The sequence below is a fragment of the Bemisia tabaci genome, chromosome 1 (genome assembly GCF_918797505.1).
Source record: "Bemisia tabaci chromosome 1, PGI_BMITA_v3".
Taxonomy (NCBI): domain Eukaryota; kingdom Metazoa; phylum Arthropoda; class Insecta; order Hemiptera; family Aleyrodidae; genus Bemisia; species Bemisia tabaci.
In genome coordinates this window covers 14,397,212-14,415,541 of record NC_092793.1, presented here as the reverse complement: position 1 = coordinate 14,415,541, position 18,330 = coordinate 14,397,212, and the positions used below count along the sequence as shown (strand labels likewise).

The 18,330-nt window shown below is 41.1% G+C and overlaps 1 protein-coding gene across 1 annotated transcript in view; it reads right to left on the bottom strand.

The window, feature by feature from the left end:
- The window catches only part of LOC109039790 (uncharacterized), a 29,994-nt gene extending 22,449 nt beyond the window's left edge, over nucleotides 1–7,545 (bottom strand). Inside the window, exons 1-4 of the mRNA XM_019055454.2 lie at nucleotides 7,303–7,545; nucleotides 4,819–4,963; nucleotides 3,080–3,364; nucleotides 895–995 (exon numbers count right to left, since the gene is read on the bottom strand). Of these exons, the coding sequence (XP_018910999.2) occupies nucleotides 895–995; nucleotides 3,080–3,364; nucleotides 4,819–4,963; nucleotides 7,303–7,398 (627 nt within the window). The 5' untranslated portion in view covers nucleotides 7,399–7,545. The remainder of the gene's footprint in view (nucleotides 1–894; nucleotides 996–3,079; nucleotides 3,365–4,818; nucleotides 4,964–7,302) is intronic.
- Nucleotides 7,546–18,330: the final 10,785 nt, after the last annotated feature.

Sequence of the window (18,330 nt, the reverse complement as noted above, 5' to 3'; positions counted from 1 at the left end):
GGCTCGCTCCGCGAGCTATTTTTCTCAGTGATTGAACATTTGATCACTAAGATGGATACATTTTGGAAACTCTGGAGGCAAAAATGATTTCGTCACAGAACCTTGTTGCCGGAGCGTGCCATCATTTGCACATGAATAGATGTGTGGAGATGAAGCGATGATGGGGATCGATCATTTCTTCAAAAACGCATTTGACTGGGACGCCATCCCATCGGGTGGCGGAAAAAGACAATCCATGGATCTCCTTCCGCGATTTGACTTGCTGAAGTAGCAAAAGTTCATCTTTACCTCTTAAGAAGATTATCGGTGGCGTAGGGGTCTAAAAACTGCTCAACGATAGTGTAGTTCGAGTTCCGAATCGCAGTGAGCCCATTTGTGTTGTTTTCTTATACTTTCATCGCATATAAATTTCTCTGATGTTTTTGTTTTATTCTCTCTGATTGCATATTAGTAATCATATCCTCATTTCATTTCCTTTCCCTTTCCTTTTTCCCTTTCTGTAGCATCTGTGTACATTCACAATTATTATTTTAAAATAGCTTTCCCCTAGTATACAATTGATGCTTCAAACGGAATCAATTGTTTTAATGACATCTCCGGCTAAAGCATGGGCTTTCCCGGGAAGGCAGCCTCTCGTCCCTCACGGACTCTATTGTTGCAAGATAAGTTGCTTTTTTAGCACTTTTCCCAATTCCAATCCATGTAAAATATTCGCATTTATCGCACGATCTGGCAACCTGTCGAGTGAAATAGAAAAAGGTGGAATCGCTGAAAGTCTGAATCCTTCGAAGTTTATATTAATGATGATTGTTTAATTTCTATTCATGCTTAGCGGAAGGAATGGAATGATAGATAGACATGCATGTAAAATATTTTGCTATGTAAGGAACATACTTGAGTCATGCAGATGAAAGCTATCACGGGACACGCACTACTTATCAAAACAACCGTCCTCCAATCAAAATAGTAACCAAGGATGAACCCACCGAGACTACCTGAAAAAAAATATTCTTCATCATGAAATGGTCTTGAAAAATCAATATAAGATTTCATTTGACTGTAAGTGTATGGTTTCATTCACAAAAATGGGAGAGCCTGTCAAGAAAGTGCCCCTTTTCTGGAAATGCGGAGATTTTCTTCCAATCCATCCCAAGCGAAACCCTCCGATGGAAAAACCTCCAATGAAAGTTGTAACCTGAGTTCACAGCTGGTTTTGGAAAAAATGCTAATTTCTTATGTTGTTCGGTTAAAAAACTAACTTAAATCTATCTTGCTTCTATTTTCTAGACACAATTTCATCAGTTGATATTATTCAGAGATTAAGACTGTTGTTGACACTCTACGATCTGACGATCAGTCGTGATTCAGGGTTGCAAAGTTTATACAAGGTGTCAGCGACTACCCGTGCCAGCGGGTTGATTGCTGAAATTGATGAGAGCATCTTTAGACAAAGAGGACATAATGAGTATGGAGTGATCCTATTGGTTAATTTTGGTGGTTCTTATAGAGTATGGGGGTAAATGATGGAATCACTGCCTAATGGGACTCTAGTGGGTTGCCACTAGTTAGTCCATTGCCTGCTTTCTTTGTCCATTGCAACCACCTGATTCCACCGATAGGATGCATTCATATCCCTTTTGTCCTCTTTGTCTACAGTTTTGTCTATAAGTTTTAACGAACAGACTTTGGCTGCCGCCAAAGCAAGTTTGTGCAGCGTGAAGACGCCGTTGCTTGAAGATCCAGTTTTTGCCCATTTTTTTTTTTTTTTTTTTTTGGATGATACAGTATTTTAGGGGTAAGTTTGGTATGTATTTAATTGAAATTTTTGGAATCATTAGATTATATTGAGCGGAAAATTTTCTTAACATTTTAAAAAGAAAATTCGTAAGTATCTAATCGGAGGAACTTCGACAACACTCGAGTGTTTATACAACGTTTTTCTTGACGCTTTGGTATCGATAACCGAGTAAAGGACAATGATATCGGTAATAACGCTTTGATACAACCATTCGTGCTTTATTGACATCCGTGTTGCATTCTAAAAATTGAAGGCGCTCCAGACACTCCACCTCAGGAAGCACAGTGCTCGCAGCGACACCCTTCCAGACTAGGAGTGACGATGGAATATAATTTCCTGATACTAGAAAACGGTGCGAAAATGTCCGATTGTTACAGCACCCCGTTCCTAGACATCAACCGACTTAGGTAACCGAGGAAAAAGCCTGGCTCCAATTTTCTGCGATACTCGTATAAAATGTGCAACACTGTACATCACGAATGATTGCTAGAGCGTAGTGCAGTCTTGGTCCCCAAATAACATCATTGTTCCCGAGAAAATAATAAAAATATCAATTAAGAGGCTTGAAGGACAAGGCGCACAAGTACAGTTTTTGTTATTTCCAGAAATAGGTGTTTGAAGTTTCGAAATTACATGGATCCTTATGGTGGAGAGGAAGTTAAACGGACTTTTTGATGCTTAAACATTGGAATTTGGGAGCGAATTTTTCACAGAATAGACTTGCAGACTAGTTTTACGTTGTAATCATTAATATCTCAATTTGTTCAAAAACTGCACTTATGCGCCTTGTCCTCCAAGCCCCTCTATTGAAGTTGTTTCTTTAACCAAACAACTTCCAAATATTCGCATATCAAATAGAAAAACGCTGACTTTGCAATGATTTATTGCCGAAATGAGCTTTGTTCTCAAGCCTCAACTTTCAAAGAAGGATTGTCTCTTCACGAGGGTTTCTTCGGGATGGATTAGTGAATGAAATCCCTGCGTTTCTAAAAAGGGACCTAAAAACGGTCCTTTTTTGACGGCCTCCTTGTTGATGGAAGCGCGCTCCTTTAATGGTGCCCGATCAAGGTAAAAGGTTATCATCTCAAGCGGCGTGTCATGCTTTGCAATGGATTGATATGTTCTTTAAACCTATGTAATATTATCGATTATTGTCAAAAATTCACGCCTCGCTGTTAGGATCAATTTCAATATAAACAATGTTTGGACTCCCTGAGGAAAAGCTCTGATCGAGAAAGGATGACAAATTTGAGCTCCGACCTTGAAACACCAGTCGGTTACCTGCACAAAATCCGCTAGACGATAAAGATGAGAGGGTGCCCCTTAAGCGCGGTTCTCCGATCTCGCCGATGTACGAGTGGAGAGAGGCTTCGGATATTCCACTACTCAAGCCCATGATGGCAGAAGCGACGTAGAGAGCCGGTACTGATTCCGCAAAGTATAGCGTCATCCAAGCTGCGAAGCTGGGCACGTTCACCGCCATCATACACCCCCTTCGACCGATGAGCTCTTGCAGAAACGCCGAGGAGAGGCTAGCGATAGGGAAACAGAAGCTCTGTAAGCTACCTGCAAAACGAAAAATTCAATTATCAGCTACACGGAGAAAAAAAAACTTCGTGCGTGGGACCCGAAGTTGAGGTCATATGGATCTCTGAAGTTTTCGGATCACGTATCTAAAAAACTTGAGGTCCAGCTGCCGAAGTTCGGGTCAGACGTCTCAAGTACATACTTCGAAATATACCGAAGGGTTCGGGTCACACATCTGAAGTACTCCGGTACATACCGAAGTGCCTCGATGTCGGACCCGAACTTCGGCTGCTCGACCTCAAGTTTTCGGATGCGTGATCAGAAAACTTCAGAGATCTATATGACCTCAACTTCGGGTCCCATGCACGAAGTTTTTTTCTCCGTGTATCAGGGCCTGATTAATGGGCCGCGGCCCATGACGGCAAATTTTGCGATTTTTATAAACATAGGTATCAAATACATATTTCGGACTCGGAAAAGAAAATTTCGAACAAGAAAAGGCGGCAAAATCTCGCATTCCCTGAGAGTATAAAACTAAAGTGATTTCTAATTTTGTCGTCCTTTGGTTGAATGGGATACAGCAGCTTTAACTTTCATAAAAATTTCCGAGAACTTTTGTTGGTGTGGACAGAGATTTGAAAATAAGTGCGCCCAACACAAGTCCCTTTCGGCAGGTCCATTTGATGACTCTTATTGATGCTCAAAACGGAGGAGAAGAGGGCGGCAAGATACAGGCGGCACATGGGCGGCAAATGAGTGAGTCCGGCCCTGTCAGTTAGAGAAGTTCAAGCGTAAATGGCGGAATGGGTCTGTAGCACACAAGAGATTGGCATACAAGGCCAATTATGCGTCGCGCGCTGCCTGTGAAACCGTGGCTTCAAATGGACGTATTTATGCTAAAAAGAACTAGAGATGGGTGAGAAAGGTGGGATGTGCTCGTAAAAGCTGCATAAGAAACAAAATGTAAAAGTGGGCGTGATTCTCTTTGGCAAAATAGACAAGTGGGGAATTACATTAAATCAAAAGGAACTAAATGCCAAAATATGCTAACTCATGAATCGTAGACATGTGACAACATCGTTGTGGATCCCGAATCCGTCACCGCTGACGTCACTGACGCTTTATAATTCCCATTCATTCTTCCGGCCCTTAACTAATGAGCAGTTGAGCACACTCCTTCTTTCCCATCCGTCTCTGGTTCCCTGTAGCATAAATACGTCTACATGAACTTTGAAACCGAAACCGCCTAGACTTGGGCTCGCTTGGGAGTACTTTGTTCACATTGAAATCCCTGTACTTGTAAGATTGCTTTCCCAGATCGACTTGTTATTGAATTCTTTTGTCCCCCCCCCCCCCCCGGTTAATTTTCTGGATTTATTCAATGTGTCATGTTTGTGTAAGAGACGAGCTAAATGCTAGACATCTTAAAACTCAAGGAGGAAAAAATGGGAATCATAACAGTTACAGGAAAATGATTCATTTTTGTCTCTCACCATACCAAGATGCCTGGTCGTTGTTCATTCGCAAGGACTCTGTAGCGCTAGGGTTCCTGTGTAAAGCACCTATGATTAATGTAGGCACAGCCGCCTCAAGACCTAGGTCAAGGAAAAGCCAACCCTGGATCAATGTCGCTAACAGCTGGAAAGTGTGTAACGAAGTTATATAGAAGTTCAATTAGGTACCTATAGCAGTTTATTAAAACCATGCCAGTTCACAGAGTGGGTTAGTTACGCTGGTCTCTGAGTCGTATTTTGATGCTTGATTCTTGTAGATCAGCTATAAATAATAAGATCTGTCCAAAAAGCAGCTTTCTAATAAGTTCAATATTAACCGAGAAATCGACCTTTGAAAAGTTGAGTTTTTGACGTCATCCACCGCGGTAGTGACACCCTTGATTTCTTCCACCTTGCTTTCGTCCGAGTGTCACGTTGAGTAACTGGTGCAAACTAAGGTGTCACTACTCACTCCCTCGGAGGATGACGTCAAAAACCCGACTTTTCAAAGAGCGATTTCTCGGTTAATATTTAACGTAGGAATTTGCAGTTTAGATAGATATCATTATTTTCAGCTAATCTACAATACAAGAATCAAACACCAAAACACGATTTTGTGACCAGCGCAACTGACCCAGAAAATATTGTAGCAGCACTCAGTTGCTTTTTTGTAAAAAGAAAATAATATTTACTTTTGAGAAATGCGAACCATCCAGGCTTTACGGCGCATGGTCAGATAGACACGAATATACGGAGATAATCTATCACGCTGCGAGGAAGTGCTGTTTGAGCATTTGATGTAACCAATGATGGCAAATTTCTATCGATAAAACGATACTTTGCTTTTGAAGAAAACAGACACAGCTGAAAAAACAAAGCGAACCCTCCAAAGCGTGTAGGTACTTCTTGAAAATTTGAAACGATGAGGGTGACCGAGGTTTTATATTTACATAAACTCTCGTGATCACTCAGATAAATTATTGAGCATAAAATTTTTCGAACCCGGAGCTCGTACTGACAGTCATAATTAAAAATTTACGGTCTGGAAGGTTTAAATAAAAAAAGGAAGATGTTTTTCCAGGTACACATTGAGGTCGAATCTCAAACACTTCAGATTGGGAGATCGTGCTGTCGCATACGTTCACAAGGTTTTATTTTTTTCAAAGGGCATAAAAGCCAGAAGGGCCTAATTGCATCGCAACGTTGCTAAGTTTCACTCCATAATGTATTTATTTGCCTAAGAACTGTTGCATATTTTGTAAAACAATTTCTCGATTGATTTAATTCATTTTTAAAAATTACCTGGACGACCCCCTAAGAGATGGGCACAAAGCTGGCTCTCTTCTCCCGAGAATGATAGAAGATTTTATGCTGTTTTTATCGATTTGACGAGTCCTTTATTTTTAGTGATTTTTAGATTTTTAATATTAATATAGTTTATTTTGCCCGATACTGGATGGTCTGACAAACAGGGCCATGTCCTACAGTCCGTGGAAGAAGAGGAAGATTTTTCTCGATTTTTTTCATTTTCACTTTTTACGAGAATTCCTTGGAATTTTTTATATACTCCCTTGTAAATTAATCATGTATTACGAGAATTGAGGGGATTGGAGGACAAGGCACATAAGTGCAGTTTCTGAGGAAATTTATGTATCAATGATTTCTAGTAAAGCTAATCTTAATGCATATCCTATGAAAAATTTGCTCCCGAATTCCAATTTTTAGGCATCAAAAAGTCAGTTTGAACTTCCTTTCCGCCCTGAAGGATCCATGTAATTTCAAAACTTTAAACGCGTGCTTCTCGAAATAGCAAAGAAATTGCAAAAACTGCACATATGTGCCTTGGATGTGATTGGGCATTGTCGACCCCGGCGATACCGTTCCCAGCAATGGGGGGGGGGGGGGGGGGGCGATCCCATCCGACGAAGCCTCGTTGAGCCCGTATCTGGATGTCCCTGAGACGACCGACCCCCAAACCCAAGGCCTTACGCGACGGGCTAAGTCTTCCAAGCCCTTCAATTAAGAAAATTAACAACTTAATTTGGGGAAAAGGCTGCAAAAAAAGAACAAAGGATAAACAAAAAACTCGGAACGTTTCAGAATATTTACAATTCCATTTTCAATCGGAAAATTAAAAATAAAAATGAGCCGTCGATTCGCTGCTATTGCAAGACCGAGATACGAGACAATTCTCTTTCCATTCATGTCAGTACCTCCGAGCCAAAAAATACCTAACTCACATTTTTGGTAAAATCGAGTCAGTGGCGTTTTGGAAATCTTACGCCGATTATGAGATACGGAGTTTCAAAATTTTCTATTTATACTGGAATCAATGGGGCCGACGCGCAGTTTTCTCCTCAAATCTGGAAAATACTAAAATGGAATTAGGTACCTTTTGGCTCTAGGGTGGATGCTGAGAGAGATAAAGGAGGACGCATTGACTAAATATCTTTTACTTGTAAGTGAAACTTTTTTTTCTCTTGCCTGTGCGCATGTTGATCTGCATGGATGTCTCTTCGCTGTTGTCTTTGAGGCATCCTCTGTCGGAGTCCGGGTACACGCATTCATGGAGGCACCCATTGTTACTGACTCTGCACAAGTCGTAAAACGCGGCCAACTCCAATTGCATAAATTAACTTGGATTTTGGCCACCCGAAAAAACTGGTTTTAGATAGATATCTGGGAATCCGTTTTCATAAGACTGAAGACAAGTTTTGTCGCTGAGCTTTGCCTAATGTTTCAAATCATACCAAAATACGTGATTAGACATGAATCACTAATTATGGGCGTTAACGTCATAAAAAAAGGACATGAGGATAAAGCTATACACAATGTCAAAGAATCGAGTGGTTTCCTTTATGGCATGGACTTACCTGGAGGAGGTCCCTCGCGCGGCCCCACAGATTGCTGGTCAGCCCCCCCCCCCCCCCAAAAAAAAAAAATTATGACCGTCAGTAGCCGCTTAACACTAATAGACCTCTGTGACGACGACATGGACCCTCAAATCGACCGCACAACATTTTTGAAAATCAAAGTGGAGTTTGACAACAAGAAAATGCGCTTTAAAGACGCTTCCCACTCAATTTATAATTATTGATTAAATTGATTAAACCAAAGCTATGTAATGAATATCTTTATTGCTTAAAGCCTTTCCGACCTGGTAGTCATCATCAGAGCAGAAGTTATGTACGGGTGATCGGTCAAAAGTGTGCCAAAAAAAACTGTTCCAACAAGCAAGGAAAGTCCAGAGTTGAGAAAGTCCCATATTTGTTAAAAAAGTCCAAGTATCTTAAAAGTCCAATACTGGTGTTTTTTTTTGGCCAAGAAGACAAAAAATGCCAAAAGTTACCAATCCCTTTGCAACAAACAATTAGAAGGTGGCGACATTTGGTCGGCTTGAATAGCTAAATAAATTCCGAATCCATGGCGACGACGGGGCAAGATATTGAGCCATCTTTGTTTTTCAAGCTGATTCTAACCTCAGTTGTGAAACTTTTTTTGGCTTTTGTAAAAATATTTCGGAGTTTGATAAACACATGCGGTTTAAAACCAACAGACCGGGGCAAAAATTTTCCAATTTGTGGATTTTTTTTATGAATGCGCATGGAACTAAACTAAATGGAGGAAAACTAACAAAAATTGGTGTATTCAAGGATTCAATTCATGGCACTACCAATTGTCCCTCAAGATGAAATTCTACACCGTTTAATTTCAATGAACTAAAGGAATGATGCCCGCCTGACCGAAGAGGAAGAATTATCGTACCAGTACCGTTGAAAGAACCTAAGTGAAGGGTAGACCTGCAATGGGGGCGGCGTCCCGCAGTTTCCCACCAAGATTCCCTCCCAAAAGTGGTGTGTTTACGTACTTGGTATTTAAACCAACTACACCGGACTAACAACGACGTCGAGTCCGTAACCACTCCAACGTATCAGAAAATGGATGAAATTCCCATCATCTTTAATATTATGGAAATTTTATAGAATAACATAATGCAGAAAAGATCAAAGGGGATTACAGAAACAGCACTGCCAACAGCTCGACTGGGGTCCATACGCGGATCTCAAACAACCAACTTTCAAAGAAAGTCGAAAAGGAAATTCAGGAGGGAGAAATCCTACAGCGGGTCTCAACGCTATCAAGAAATTCAAAGAAGAAGGAATGCCATTCCACGGTACCAAAGGGGCATTGGCCTAATTACATTCGAGTTTCCAACGAGCCCGAAGACGAGGACAATGGGGAACAGTGATCAAGAATGAAGAATATCTCGAAAAAATAAATGGACTTTTGGGCATTTTTGTGTTTGGCCAAAGAACCGTTGCATTTAGTACTTGGAATTGTAAAATAGGGACATTCCACTCTGGACATTCTGCTGTTGACATTTTTTTTTGGACGTTTTGACCTATCACCTACTATAGTTTTTTTTTTGTTTTTTTTTTTTGTTTTTTTTAATGGACGACCAAAAACCTTAGCAAATCTGAGAGAGCAATATTGTTACAATTTTATAACACTTTGCTATTGTCCTCCAACAGCTATTTTAAAAATGTGCAGTTCCCCTCGTCCCCTGCCATCAATAAAATTCTCATTTTAAACTGCAGATTTGAGTTTGCCTTTGATCACCGACCTCTATTTCTAATTTTCAAAAAAAAAAAAAAAAAAAAAGTCAAGTGTAAGACCACAATTCGGTAACTATGTTCACTGACTTAGAGACAATAGATGATGATGTATGATGTTCAAGTGAAGTTCAATAACATGATGTTCAAGTGAAGTTCAAAGTGAGAGGTCAATGTTAGTCATTTGTATTCGTGCCTTTTTCATGGCGTTTAGACATGAAAAATCACGATAAGCATTATTGACGGCTTGATTTGATTACACAACCGAAAAAATTAAAAAATGTAGGCTCGAGCAGGGGGACGGAAGTCATAAGGAATTAAGAGCCTCATTTAGATTGAGGTCTTAACCGTTCAATTTTCGGTAAAAACTGTTACGTCGCCTAGCGGTAAACGGAAACGTTCTGTCCGTTCCGTTCAGCTAAAAATAAAACTGTATGAATTTAGGTAAAGCGGAGAGTATTATACCAATGTACCCATTAATTTGCGTGCATGCGCCTCATATTAGGATTTAGTCAATGAAAAAAAAAGAAGAAAAAAGTTTAATTAGTCTAGAGAGGTGTTGTACTTACAACAATTGTATCTAGGATTTGAAAATTATTTTAATTAAAGAAAGTAAATCATTTTGATTTGGCGCAAATTCAGTAACTTGATGAGGAAGAACTTGTACTTTGTAGTGAAACATGCTCAACTTCAAAAAGTGAGGGATTGATATGATTTTAATTTTAAAAGAAAAATTAAAAAATTAGTGAATAGTAGGGGATCTCTGTCTTTCCCTCTTTAAATACAAGGCATGTATTTTCAGTATCATTTCTTTTAATTAAGTCATTCTGACTTCATCACCAGAGGAGACTTTGTTGCCTCAGCGTCTCCGACCTCATTATCAGAGGAGATTTTGTGGCCTTGTTTGGAAGTACCTTTTACGATTTAAAACTACACAAATGTCACAGGGAACAAATTCAATTTTTCACAAGAAGGCACGAGCGTGCACTCCGTTCAGTAGTTGCTCATCTTTGCGCATCATGAAAGGAGGAACTAGCGATATTTCCAGTTAAAGACGCCGAACAGATTTCTGCAAAAAATACGATTTGCGAGTAAAAATGCTGCAACATTAAAATTTACTCACGTTCTTTTGTCAGCGAAACGACGATTTAAGAACTTAGTAGTTACCTGTAATCTTATCGAGAGTTTTTCGAATCTCAAAAGACTCTGTCACCGAAGGCAGGAGCGCTGTTCTGCAACGAAATTACAGACCGGAATGAAGTTTCGGGTGCATGGTTTAATGCGACGATACGACCTATCTTTCAGCTCAATTTGACAGGTTTGTCTCATGCAGATCTCGAAATCTACAAGTGCGTCTTTTGTTCAGCGCATTCATTAAATATTTTTTGATGAGAACACTTCCTGGGGCCTTTTAAGGAAAGAGCGACGCCAAGAATGCACATATTGGGCAGAGGGCTTTTTTGCAACCGGGCCAAACGAAACTCTTATGATTACCCTAAACGCTGGTATTAAAAATATTATAGCTTGAGTATACGCACGGTTTTGAGAAATGAGGGGGCAAAGTTGCCAAATCGCCATCATTCTGGACAGCATATTCTACAGCAAAAAGACGGGAAAAATGGACGAAAAAGTTACACCTTTGATGGGTTTCGGCTGTAAATGTTCTTATTGGGCCCCCAAGCATTTAACTGTGTTCAGTTTCAAAAATTTTGATCGCACAGTGGTCCCAAAAAGGGGAAGAAATCGTCGAACAAATCAGGATTCTTTGTCTAAATTTTAAAAATGGAAATAAAACTGTCGGTCTGCTGCAAGTTTCATGGCTAACAATGTTCTTATCAGGTCCACAATGCATGAAATTGTGTTCAGCTTTACAAATTTACATCGCACAGTGGTCAAAAATGAGGGAATTAGGTGGACAAATTAAGATCCTCTGTGAAACTTTTTAAAAATGAAATGAAACTGTTGGTCCCCAGTGAGAGTTTAGATCCCGGAAAAATTCATGTATTTAATTTTCTTAAATTAATGCATGTCAGACCGAATTGTCTATAGAACGTTGTTATAGAATAGACTTTGTAGCATTATCTCAATAAAATATGCAAACTTTCAGAAATTTAAAAAAAGAAAGAAAAATGGAGAGAAAAAATTAAACAATGATTTAAAACGGTCCAAAAAATAATTTAGAATTTTTCCGGGATCTAAACTCTACTGGAGACCAACAGTTTCACTTCATTTTTAAAAAGTTTCACAGAGGATCTTAATTTGTCCACTACTTCCCTCATTTTTGACCACTGTGCGATGTAAATTTGTAAAGCTGAAACACAATTTCATGCATTGTGGACCTATAAGAACATTGTTAGCCATGAAAACTGCAGCAGACCGACAGTTTTATTTCCATTTTTAAAAATTTAGACAAAGAATCCTGATTTGTCGACGATTTCTCCCCTTTTTGGACCACTGTGCGATCAAAATTTTTGAAACTGAACACAGTTAAATGCTTGGGGGCCCAATAAGAACATTTACAGCCGAAACCCATCAAAGGTGTAACTTTTTCGTCCATTTTTCCCGTCTTTTTGCTGTAGAAATGCTGTCCAGAATGATGGCGATTTGGCAACTTTGCCCCCTCATTTCTCAAAAACCGTGCGTATACTCAAGCTAAAATTTTACCAGAGTTTTAGGGTATCATAAGGTATCGTTTGGGCCCGGTTTCAGAAAAATCCCATCTGGCCCCAATTGTGCCAAAAAACGGTCGTTTTTGGCGTCGCTCTTGATGACCCAGCCGTAATGTATAATATGCACGGGGCTTTTATGCCCCCCTAGGGTGCGTCGAAAAAATGAAAGTCTGAAATGTTCCGCTCCCAAGGCGGGCATGAAAGCTATTTCAATTGTAATCTTCCGTTACATTCTTACGGCTCAATGATAACGGAAATCGAAAAGGCCAGCGTGCATGAAGGCTATTTCAATTGCAATCTTCCGTCGCATTTCTAAGGCGCAATGATACAACTATTTGAACTCTCCGGAATGCGTGAGGTATCACGCCGCATTTTCTGGCGTTTTCAAAACAGCCAAGTTCCGGTATCGGAATAATCGTTTTGCATAGTTCATATTATTTTGTTTCCGTTTTTAACCACTTGTTTAACAGTAATCCTCCTATGAAAACCACCCATTTGCTAAATACAATTCTAGCTGAAGCGCACTTAAGCGCATTCATGACTGCAAAATTGTTAACGGAAATCGAAAAGGCCAGCGTGCATGGAGGCTATTTCCATTTAAATATTCCGTCACATTCTTACGGCACAATGATACAACTATTTGAACTCTCCGGAATGCGTGAGGTATCACGCCGCATTTGAATGCGAGTATCTGTTGACATACATTAACACATTAACTCATAAAAGTGCGTACACGCCTCTGAGCTTACGTTTCTCTCCGTATTCGTATGTTTATTTTAATTCCCTTTATTAAATACATTTATAACATCAAATTTAGGTGTCTTGGCCATTAATACATGAAAATAGAGACACTTCACTTTCCTTGTTCCTTTGGTGAATATTTAAAAAAATGCAACCTCCTGCCTTTCACATTTGGCCGCCATCTTTGATTTAGAGCGCCCCCTTTGACTGGGGGGCCTTGTTGAGTTCATTTATGAAATCTACGACCAAAATTACATAGGAAATGATACCTCACATGAGACAGAATGAGGATTTTAAAATACCGATTTCCCGGACCTCCTTATTACGGCCGTAGCCATTTTCAGTTTTAAGTACTTTGAGGGGTGTTCCGGGGTCGGACCATTTTTAACTTATTTAGGAAGTCGTTCAGGGGGACCTACTGATGACGATTACATAGGGAAAGTTTGTTACGCAATTTTTCCCGGTCAAACCGCACTTCTCCCTTACTATTATAGCACGATCCTGCTTCTCGAGCCGTACACTTTTTGGAGGATTGTGCAAAATAGTTGGAACTTTTTTTGAAACTGAGGAAGTTCCGATGACATTTGCATCCTCAACACTTGCCTACAGTTCATTTATACCCTGTTTCGACTTATTTTCGTGAAAAATGAGCCTTTTAAACCGCTACTTTGTGAGACCTCGGAAATTCTGAGGACCAAAAAAATAAATACCGAGGTGAGTTTTTCTAGTTCAATTTGATTTTTATCGTTCACAAAAATGTCTTCGTAGAGTAAAATTTCATCTTCTACAAGTTGAGTTTTGGCAAACATGCTTTTTTACCAAACGTCATCGATTGCCGCCTGGGGAGCGGAACATTTCAGACTTTCAATTTTTTTGACGCGTCCTAATGCCCCCCCCCCCCCTCCGTGGAAATTTTTAAAATTGGAGCGGGAAGAAAATTGGCTAGTTTTCAAGTAGATCCCTGATTTTTTTTAAAATATTTCTTCCCTAGCATCATGCAAGAGTGCTTAAATATTTCCACAAGACATATTTTATCTCCGACAGGCTTACCTTAAATTTCTGGTGGCAATCAATTTTTTCAGCCCTTTCAACACTCTAACACATTCATGTAGTTCACAAAACAAAGCGTGCCATGTAATTTAATTTCAAATGATATAAATAACTGTTTACACGAGACTGCTCACCTTCGTAGCACCTTATCAAAACCACGGACTGACTAGCAATGCACTTGAAAATCCACTCATTTCAAAATTCTAAACTGAGGAATGTTCCCAGTTTATTTACGTAATGAATTACGAGTGGTTTGCACTCATTACAGAGTAAATGACCAACGTCCCAAGATAAACTTTTCAAATGGAATACCTTTTCCACAAAATTTGTTATTGCGTAACGTAAACTTCCTTTGAACACAGATGACTAAGATAAATTTGAGAAAAAATTACAAAAAATTGCAGCCAGGTAGCTTTACTGATCTACTACCTGTCTAACATCATATCGTACCGTTCTTTTATCTTTTGACGAGAGTGGCACGTGAGGCGTGTAGCGCATGCCTTTTATGACAATTCTTTTATGAACTTAATAATTCAACAAGTGACATCGTTTACACGTGACACGCGTTGAATACATGTAACGTCGCCAATAAAGAATGATATGCGCTATAAGAATGAGTCCTTCTCTTTTTACCCTCTCTCCTGCTTTCTCTCTACTCGTAGTCCAAACAGACCTTTCTGAACTTGAACTTACTAAAATTATCATTCGGCTCTCTACAAATTGCGTAAAATTCTCATAAACCTTCAAAAATTGAGAACCATCGTGATGATTGTTAATGTTTCTGAAAAATTGACTGCATTATGCAATAAGGAAACACCATATCGATGGTGAAAGTGCAGAAGTGCGTAACTCGATTTTTGACAGTTTTGAGTTAGCTGCATAAACGTGTAGTTGAAGATGTCGTCTATCAACCAGCAAGAGATTATAATCGAAAAAAATCGGGAAGTCACCTAAAACCGTAGAACTTTTTTCGCGTATCTCGGGCTTAAGTGCAGGAATGCGTATTTCGTTCAGGCCTGTTCATTTTTCGGCGCGCCTTACGCACAACCAATCACAACGCGCGCTCCTCAGCAGCGTTTCCCGCCAACACCGCACATCAGCTGATCAGCTGTTCTGTGTTTGTTTTCAATGGTTTTCATTTATCTATCTAAAAGAAAAGTTGATGTGGATGAATGTGGATAATCAGGCAGTCCAGCATGCATAATATCAGTGAATGCTGGTGATAGGCCGATAGACGAGGGAAGGGGGGGATTAGGTACTGTTACTTGTCAATGTTGCATACGCTTGTAATTGAAGGCGGATTATCACTCGAGGGCCCTCCAGTTCCAGTATCATCTATCTCTATATCTCTACTATAAGCTCCGAGACCTCCTAATTTTGCGTACCTGGTAACGCTTAGTTCCAGCGTTCTACCGAGCCGATTTTCATGATTTTTGCGGCTATCGACGGGCAATTGTCTCTAGATAAGCCGACTCTTTTCAGATTTTGAAAATATGACCCAGGTTTTTTTATGTTACGTGCTAAAGTTGCGAATTCTCCCATTTAAACAATGTAAATTTATACTTTTTGTCATAGTTCGTTTGAGCGTTCTACCGGGCCGATTTCCATGATTTTTGCGTGAATCGACAGGTATTAGGCTCTAGATGAGCCCGCTCTCTTCAGATTTTGGAAATAGGACCCAGGTTTTTTTGAAATCACGTTATAAAAGTGAATAAGTTTACAGAATGCTCCGGTACGGCTACCGCTATGCGCGGGAGGATGCGCAGTAGGTGTGTAGCCTCCGCATCAGCTCTACCCTTATCTACACAAGATTCGCACCGACAACTTTACGTCGAGCGGTAGCCGAGTCGTCTAAGATGTGTAAAGCGTCCACTTTGAACTCGGTGTGGGTTCGATCCCCGACCCATTTTATCATAATTGTTACCTGACAATCATTGTTCATTGTTTTACTCCAAAAATGCAACAAGCAGTCATTCCAAAACGCGTCCTTTTAATTCAAGTAATTTTAAGTAAAGTTTAAAATTAAAGTATACCTCATATCGTAATTCTTTAGGGGAAAAATATAATCACCACTGATAGGAGGGTTAAAATAGGGCCGCAGAGCGGCCCATTGATGGCGCGGGGCGCCTTCAGGGGGTTGGGAGCGTAGCGGCCAGGGGGCGTAGCCCCCTAGTGTAAATATATCGATTCTGGTAGCCAGAGCATGATCCTGTTCGGCGAACCGAGGCTCAGCGAGATCGATATATTTGCATAAGTTTAAATGGGCATAAGGCCACTGACGAGCCAAAGCCGGGGGCCGCCTCTCTGGCCTCTGACGTGCGAAAGCCGGGGGCCGCCACCCTGGCCACTGACGTGCGAAAGCGCGGGGGCCGCCTCCCTGGCCAGCCTGACGTGCGAAAGCCGGGGGCCGCCCTCCCTGGCCCCTGACGTGCGAAGCCGGGGGCCGCCTCCCTTGCCACTGACGTGCCAAAGCCGGTGGCGCCACCCTGGCCCTGACGTGCGAAAGCCGGGGGCCGCCTCCCTTGCCACTGACGTGCCAAAAGCCGGTGGCCGCCACCCTGGCCACTGACGTGCGAAAGCCGGGGGCCGCCTCCCTGGCCACTGACGTGCGAAAGCCAGGGGCCGCCACCCTGGCCACTGACGTGCGAAAGCCGGGGGCCGCCTCCCTGGCCACTGACGTGCGAAAGCCGGGGGCCGCCTCCCTGCCACTGACGTGCCAAAGCCGGGTGGCCACCACCCTGGCCCCTGACCGTGCGAAAGCCGGGGGCCGCCTCCCTTGCCACTCGACGTGCCAAAGCCGGTGGCCGCCACCCTGGCCACTGACGTGCGAAAGCCGGGGCCGCCTCCCTGGCCACTGACGTGCGAAAGCCGGGGGCCGCCTCCCTGGCCCCTGACGTGCGAAAGCCGGGGGCCCGCCTCCCTGGCCCCTGACGTGCCAAAGCCGGTGGCCGCCACCCTGGCCACTGACGTGCGATGTCCGTCTATCAGCCAGCAAGAGATTATAATCGAAAAAAATCGGGAAGTCACCTAAATCTGTAGAACTTTTTCGCGTATCTCGGCTTAAGTGCAGGAATGCGTATTTCGTTCAGGCCTGTTCATTTTTCGGCGCGCCTTACGCACAAATAATCACTATACGCGCGCTCCGATTCTCTCTCTCTCTTTTTTAAAACAATGCACCACCCTTTTCCTACTTTTTCCTGCCCTACGAGTACCTTTATAGACAGAGTATGGCCATTCGTATCTTTTTACTACAGGAAAACTGTTCCGCTTTTTGATTGGTCGACGAGTTTTTAGGGCTTCATGATGCTCTTAGGGCCGTAAATAAACAAACAAAATGGCGGCTCACCGTAACATTGATAAGAAGCTAAATTTGACAAAAATTTCAATTATGCGGCAGTAACAATTTAAACTAGCATGTCTACGAATAACACACGAAAAACACATGAAAACATTGTTAAATCGCCTTTCACCTTTATCACAGGAGGATGTAAGATGTGCATAACCTCAATCTTGCTTGCTGATAACAGTCATCTTGTTTGTTTATTTACGGCCCTAAGAACATCGTGTCAGCCTATTATTTCACGCGACCAATGAAAAACCGGAACAGAAATGGCCATACTCTGTCTATAAAGGTACTCTAGCCCTACCTAGAGTACCTTTGTAGACAGTATGGCCATTCGTATATCTTTTTCCTACGGGAAAACTGTTCCGCTTTTTGATTGGTCAACGAGTTTTTAGGCTTCATGATGCTCTTACGGCCGTAAATAAACAAACAAGATGGCGGCTCACCGTAACATCGAAGCTAATTGGAACTCGGAGTGAGTGACTCATGACGTAATTACTTTTTTTTTTTTTTTTTTTTTTTTTTTTTTTTTAGGAGCTTATCGCACCCTCTATAGAGTCTTTTGGCCTTTAGGACGTAATTACTTGTTCATCCAAATACATTTTTTATCTAAATTAATAATACTTAGGTAACCTGTCAAGTTTTTAACTTTTATTTTTCATTAGTTACGATCTAAAATACTAAAACGTTACTTTGATCATCATGAAGGAAAAACTAAAAACAACTGCATTCATACAATCGTTCTCTGAGATTCTCGTTTGACGATCCATCCGACTCCATCCGTGTCGTCATGAGACCAACGTCATCTCCGTTTTTTTGGACTTAAATCCTAAGATGAATTCTATAACGCCCCTATATTTTTAACTTACAAATTATTTTCAGTTACAGTCGAACATTGATAGAAAAACATACTGAAACGTAAAAAGTCAATGCTTCCCGCTCCTTTTTAAATTTCAAGAGGTCTCGGTTTTTCCGCGAAACCATTAACCAATTAGAAGGTTTATTCAAGCTGCATGGCTGCTGGCTTCATTTACAGTTATCTACCTGTGACGTAGAAAAATACATTTCTCAGCTTGCAACTACCCTGACCTCTGTG